The 7500-nt window shown below is 36.8% G+C and overlaps 1 protein-coding gene across 1 annotated transcript in view; it reads left to right on the top strand.

The window, feature by feature from the left end:
* LOC119595499 (protein CEPU-1-like) overlaps nucleotides 1–7500 on the top strand; it is a 31834-nt gene that overhangs the window by 23414 nt on the left and 920 nt on the right. The window contains exon 4 of the mRNA XM_037944628.1: nucleotides 3298–3427. Coding sequence (XP_037800556.1) covers nucleotides 3298–3427 — 130 coding nt within the window. The remainder of the gene's footprint in view (nucleotides 1–3297; nucleotides 3428–7500) is intronic.

Raw genomic sequence — 7500 nt, 5'->3', positions numbered from 1 at the left:
TCCTTTTTGACCGATGGCTTTTAGCAATATTTGTGACCGAAAAGAAATAAAGGAAAAGAAATGGGTGTAGAATAAATGCAGGTAAATGAATAATGAATAAATTAATTTTATAAAATAAATAAATAAATAAGTGAAGACCCAGATAAATAACAAATAAATAGATAAACAAATAAAAAGACCGATAGACAAAAAATAATAATAATAAAAATAAAAAAGAATAAAGGCATCTTGTTTAATTTAGGCCCATCCCAGTCATAACACGTGCACCAACGCCCTCTATGAACAACTATATCTTGCACAATTGGCCTTCGTATGCTCATATATCAACAAGGTCATTGCAACTGTCTATGTTTAGGGCACTGTGTATTTGTATCCATATATCTTCAAGGTTATAATTCGCAATGCATGTTTATAGGAATGCACATTCCTCGGATGCCATTCAGCCTTGCAAATTGCAAAGTTAACTGTGTGAAAACTCCAGTAGTATTCTATTCATAGTTACATTTTGCATCGATTGCTCTCTCTCTCTCTCTCTCTCTCTCTCTCTCTCTCTCTCTCTCTCTCTCTCTCTCTCTCTCTCTCTCTCTCTCTCTCTCTCTCTCTCTCTCTCTCTGGCATGTCGTATAAAATCCCTCCTTTGAGAAAATTTAATTTACAGCCTTATTTTTTTTCTCTTTTTATTATTTATTTATTTATTTATTTATTTTAAGGCAGTCAGTGAATAATCAATAGGAAGAAGAGGAGCAGGAGGAGGAGGAGGAAGAAGAAGAAGAAGAAGAAGAAGAAGAAGAAGAAGAAGAAGAAGAAGAAGAAGAAGAAGAAGAAGAAGAAGAAGAGGTAGAAGAGGTAGAAGAAAAATGTAATAATAGTAATAATAATAATAATAAAAGTAATAATAATAATAATAATAATAATAATAATAATAATAATAATAATAATAATAATAATAATAATAATAATAATAACATGATGATGATGATGATGATGATGATGATGGTGATGATGATGATGATGATGAAGAAGAAGAAGAGGAAGAAAAAGAAATGAAAATGAATATAAAATAAAGAGAAGAACAAAAAAAGAAAAGAAAAAAGGAGACATAAAAGAAGAAGGAAATAAGGGAGGAGAGAGGAAAAGTAAAGAAAAGCAAAAGAAAAGGAGAAAGATGCCTTCGAATGTTGGAGCCGCGTAAAGAAACATTCTAATGTTCTGAAATCTTTCCAGTACGAAAATTCACTTTAGGAATCGCTTGATTTATTTGCGTTTGGTGTTTGTTTGTTAATCATTATTTGTGCTTCTGTTTTAACCTCTGTTCCTTTATTCTATAAAGTCATCATCATTGATATTGCTAGCATTGCTTTTATAATTATTGATGTTTATTCCTCTGTGATCATTTTGTCTTATAACTGTATTTATGATTGCATTATTATCAATGTTCAATGAGGTTTACATGCAATTAACACCAGTCATCATGTATCATATCGATTTTCTTTCTTAGTATCATACTGAATGTATTTAGGAATTATTGTGTTCTGGCATGAAAAGAAAATTATATATATGTAAAATTATATAAAGAATCAAAACCTCCAATATATATACATATATATATATATATATATATATATATATATATATATATATATATATAATATATATATATATATATATATATATATATATATATATATACATATACATATATATATATGTATATATATATATATATATATATATATATATATATATATATATATACACACGCAAATGTAAAAATGCCTCTTATTTTTTCACTTTATTTATGTTCTTCCAACCACATATTACCAGAACAATTAGGCGCTCCGATACCGTTGTTGACATAGAAATAGCATAACATTGGCATATCACGTAGGACTCAGTATCAGCAGCTAGATAAGGGGCGTTAATGTGAGCATGTCGTGAGCTCCTTCTATTAAGAGACATTCCTCCCCACCCCCCTCCGCTATTCCCCAATATTCCCTTCTTCCTTCTGTTCTAAGGACCCCTTCCCCCACCCCTCCCCTCCCACTTCCCCTTTCCCCTAACTCCAAATTCATACTATGACGTCCTGGTTCCTTCCCCCTCCCCTCCCCACCTTCCCTCTGGCTTCCCCCCCATCCCCCCACCTATTCTCCCAGACGCCTAAGACTTCCCCTTCTCTTCCCCCACTTACTCTTCCCCTTTGTCTAGAGTCCTCCCCTCCTCCGGGATCCCCAACCTAGAGCACCTCTCCTCCCCGCCCCCCTCCCCCCTGCTCTGGCCTCTCCAAGTACTTCCCCCAACCTCGAGGATTCCTTACCCTCCCGTTTCCCTTCCTCCAGCTACCCCCAACTTCTTCTCACCTCCCCCCTTTCCTCCTTTTTAGCTCCCCCACCTTCTCCCCCTCCCTATCATCCCCTCTCCCCTACCTTCCCTCATTTATCGTATTACTTATAGTTATTTAGGTCCAGGAATGACCCTATGTCATGTGACATTTATTTATTCATGTTCTCAAAGTCGATGCCAAGATTTGGAAATCGTTCGAGATTTAGTATCAAGATAGAAATTACTATTGTAATGATGCAGCAAGCAGTTCCAAAAGAGGGAAGTAAATCGATCACAGATATTTATAGATAAGAAACGTCGCATTTATAGATAATGAATGAAACGAGGGACTGTAATATTATTCGACTAACAGAGCCATTTGTACTGATGTGTATGTTGAGTTCAGATAAATGTTTGGCTCCATTATGAATAATAGACGAGTTTTTCACTGGGATTACCACGAGTGTCGAGGTATAATTGATGTACAGTACAGTCGGACTCATTAACTAATCCGACAGGAAGAGAGACATATTTATTGTATGTAAGTGGTAGTTTTAGTCTCATTTTCTGTTTACCTGTCTGTCTCTGTCTGTCTGTTTGTCTGTCTATCTGTCTCTCTCTCTCTCTACTTCTTTCCCTTCTTCCCTCCCTCCCTCCCCATTCCATCTCCTCATCTATCATTTCTTCCTTTCCTCCCTCCCTCCATTCCTCCACCTCATCTCTCATTTCCTCTCTCCCTCCCTCATTCACTTATTCCTTTCCTCCCTTCCTCCCTCCCTCCCTCCTTCCTCCACTCCCTCCTTCCCTCCATCTCTCCCTCCCTTCTCCCCTCCTCCCCTCTCTCCCTCCTTCCCTCCCTCCCTCCCATCCACCTCATCCCTCCTCCTCACCCCTCACTTTCAACCTTACCAATACCTTTCAGCACATCGAACGCCTCCCACTCGCAGCTCTCCTAACACGTGTTCCATCCGCCCACAGGTGTTCACCAACAGGAAAAAGAAATCATCTCGCCTGCTTATCCAAAACGCAGGTGTGTCTGACAGTGGCAACTACACCTGCGTGCCCTCCAACGCCAAAGCCGCGTCTGTCATTGTTCATGTCATACAAGGTGAGGAGGCATTTACACGTCCGTTTAATAGGGAAGGATGACAAGGGCCACAGAGAAGGATGATCCATTGCTATGTCTGTCTGTCTATATATCTGCCTATCTGCCTGTCTTCCTGGGTATGCATCTGTATCTCTATCTGTGTATGTATGTAGGCACATATACAAGGTGTGTGTGTATATGTGTGTGTGTGTGCGTATATATGAATCTCTCTCTCTCGCTCTCTATCTCTATCTGTCCATCTATCTGTCTGTGCATACAGACACACACACACACACAGACACACACACACACACACACACACACACACACACACACACACACACACACACACACACACACACACACATATATATATATATATATATATATATATATATATATATAATATATATATATATAAATATATATATATATATATGTATATATATATATATATATATATATATATATATATATATATATATATATGTGTGTGTGTGTGTGTGTGTGTGTGTGTGTGTGTGTGTGTGTGTGTGTGTGTGTGTGTGTGTGTGTGTGTGTGTATATTTATACATATAAATATATATATAAATATATATACATATGAATATGTATATATAAATATAAATACATATAAATATATGAATGGAATTACCCAAAACAATATCCTATGATCTTTATATGTAATGCAAGACATCTAAATATTCAATAATTCATTTCATATCTTAGGCTGCCTTTGGGGTATTGGCAACTGTGGTGACATCTGGAGCTGATACCTTTCATTTATGTTTGTTTACACAGCTGTTAGTAAAACTTTTGCTTAAAGGATAGATAAAGAAGTTAATATAAAAGAAGCATTTTATTTTCAATGATTGTATGTCTGTAATTTTACTTGCAGCAAATAAAGAAGAATCGTTTTGTAGAATTGTAGAATAATATATACGCAATGAGTGAAAATGAGTACATTCTTTCTGCAAATGTAATGGGATTTATATATATAAAATATATATATATATATATATATATATATATATATATATATATATATATATATATATATATATATATATGTATGTATATATATATGAATATATATATATATATATATATATATATATATATATATATATATATATATATATATATATTTACTGCATCGAGATAAAAAAAAATCTATAAAATGGTAGAAAAATACTTGCATCATTTGCAATAAAAAGACGTCTTTTTCTGTATGTATAAAAATACATTCATTGAATTATCATCAAACATAAATCTCCTTCATCAGCCTATTCTTTAGTGCAAGACTAGAATAAATTGCAATGTCAGTGCTGTAGTTTCCTTCTCTATGAGCAAGGTCAACTCATTAGGAACATATATGCACCACGCCCCCCCACCAAAAAAAAAAAAATGCTTCCCTGAGTTCGTATCATCAATGATTTTTGGGAGATGATATGCACCTCTCTTTCGGCCGTGAGGAAACAAGCCGTGTCTAGCTACCTTTGAAGAAGTTTCAGTCTCTGAATCAGTAATGTCCGCAGCAAAGAGACGCATCTGAAATAGTTTGGCTGTCAGTGGCAAAGCCAAAGGAATAACCTGACAAAAGTTTAGTTTAAAGTCCAGATACTGTTTGGATTTTGACTCTCTATCATTTCTGTATCCCAGCCAACAATTGGCAGTCACATCAAGCAAATGCAATACCACCCTAGCAGTCCATTTCTTAGTGCGATTTGGGATTCTGTAATAGCTGCCTATTTGAATATGAACATCTACATCCCCCATGGCACTGTTGTATTCTCGCCACACGGAGCCTCTTTACACCAACATGGGTATTGGCAGCTTTACACCAACGCTCGTACACACCATCATCGAGAGAGAACTCACTGAAGCCATCAGTGCCATCTTTTTGTCATACCAGGCAGTCACAGCCACCTTGTTACCATTGCTTATTTGGCAAGGCTGCCTCAGTCTTTTACTTGGCCTCTTTAGGTAACACGCTTTTCTTAATAGTGCCTGTGCCTCGAAGTCCTCTGCCATACAGGCCACACATGTTTGAGATTGTAAGAGATCCTCTTCAGATTCCGAGTTCGAAGAAATGACATCTTCTTCACCTCCAATCAGTGTCCCAGCTGACGTCACTTCCTCGGGTGGCCAGTCATCTTCACTCTCACTAAAGTCGCTTTCATCAAGGAGATCCAGAAAAGACTGAGGCTGACAGCCTGCAAATAATATAGATTGGTCTGGGGCACTACTATAGCTTCTTGATAATGGTGCACCACATATGAAGAAATAATATTATAGATAATTTACATTATTAGTTAGTGTAAGTCCTTCAAATAAGGTTACGAACACATAATAGTAATAGTGTAGCAAATTTACAGCAAGTATTTCAAACAATAGAGAATGCATTTGAACCCATCAGGTGAGGAAGTTGAATCAACAACCTCATGGGATGTACTTGGGGAATCACCATGCTTTCTGATAGCTAATAGTTTGCCACCTGCAAAAGTAATAACATTTAATTAAATGTCATAGGTACCCCTTCTTTCACACACAAGGAGGATAGGTGTTATGGTAGGTGACACTAAGCATCTACTTTCCTTCCTTAATAATAAACAAAATTTAGCAAAAAGGTCGACCCTTCGAGTATCATATCAGCATTGGCATGGCAATTGATAAACAACAAATATTGAAGCATTTAACAAAAATCCAACAGTAGACGAAGTTTCAGTCTCACAAGTCACAAGAACACGTAGATTATGTACTTTTATTTTCTTGTTTTCACTCATTTTGCATCACCATTTAAACTCTTCAAGCACTTACAATGATACACTGAGCATCAAAATACAATAAGATAAGCATATTTAACTTTAACAAAAACTATACGATGATAAATATTTACCAGACCTTGTGGATCTCAATTTTCGTGGCATATTTGTTATGCTGATGCCTGCTGTGTTGGCTGAACAGAAGTTGCTGAACCAATCAGAGAGCAAGACGTCATCACTGACATCACACACACACACACACACATACACATACATATATGTGTATACATATATACCCATAAAAGTCCCAATTCTTCTCTCTTGACAATAGTGAGAACTTCCGGTATCTGACCTGTCCCTTTGTGTGTGTGTGTGTGTGTGTGTGTGTGTGTGTGTGTGTGTGTGTGTGTGTGTGTGTGTGTGTGTGTGTGTGTGCGCGTGTGCGTTTGCATTTCTCAATGTGTTTGCATGCATGATTGACACGAACAAACCTTCCCGGTTCACAGAGCACAAAGCTAGCTATATAATAATTATTTCAACATCCTCAGTAGCTCCTAATTCTCCTCTCTCGACTATACCGACAACTTCCGGCATCTGATCTCTCCCTTCCTTTATTAGGAGCACAATTATCGTTGGGAATCCTATGATCCCTTATCTTATATATAATGCTATAGGAATTACTTATAATCAGACCTACAATAATGACAGCCCCGTATCCCTGAACTATTCTGACGACCCTCATTACTTCATCAGACTTACCAAGAGCTTCTTCTTCTCCTTTAATCGAGATCTCGTTATCATCCTCTCCTTCTCTCTCTCTCTCTCTCTCTCTCTCTCTCTCTCTCTCTCTCTCTCTCTCTCTTACTCATCTCTCTCTCTCCTCTCTCTCTCTCTCTCTCTCTCTCTCTCTCTCTCTCTCTCTCTCTCTCTCTTCTTTCCCTCTCTCTCTATCTAAATTTCTCTATCTTAACATCTCCTCTCTCTCTCTCTCTCTCTCTCTCTCTCTCTCTCTCTCTCTTTCTCTCTTTCCTCTTTTGTTAATCCGGACATCTGTCAGGTTTAAGGGATCGAATTTTTTTTAGCGTTTTCGTTTGTCTGCTTTCCATGGACTGATCTTTTTTGTGTTGCAATGAACGTTGTTGCTGCTGTTATGACAATTGTTCCTTCAATGCTTCTCTACTGCTTAAGATCATCAATGAAACTCATTAACCTAACATCTAAATGGTATTTGTTATTGTGTGTGTTATGTATCTATCTTTCTCTGTCTATATCTATGTATCTATCTATCTATCCATCTATCCCTCTCTCTTGTTGCTCTGTTGGATTTCC

The sequence above is a fragment of the Penaeus monodon genome, chromosome 36, assembly GCF_015228065.2.
Source record: "Penaeus monodon isolate SGIC_2016 chromosome 36, NSTDA_Pmon_1, whole genome shotgun sequence".
Classification (NCBI taxonomy): domain Eukaryota; kingdom Metazoa; phylum Arthropoda; class Malacostraca; order Decapoda; family Penaeidae; genus Penaeus; species Penaeus monodon.
The sequence above is the reverse complement of the archived record's forward strand: the minus strand, read 5'-3'. Positions and strand labels throughout refer to the sequence as shown.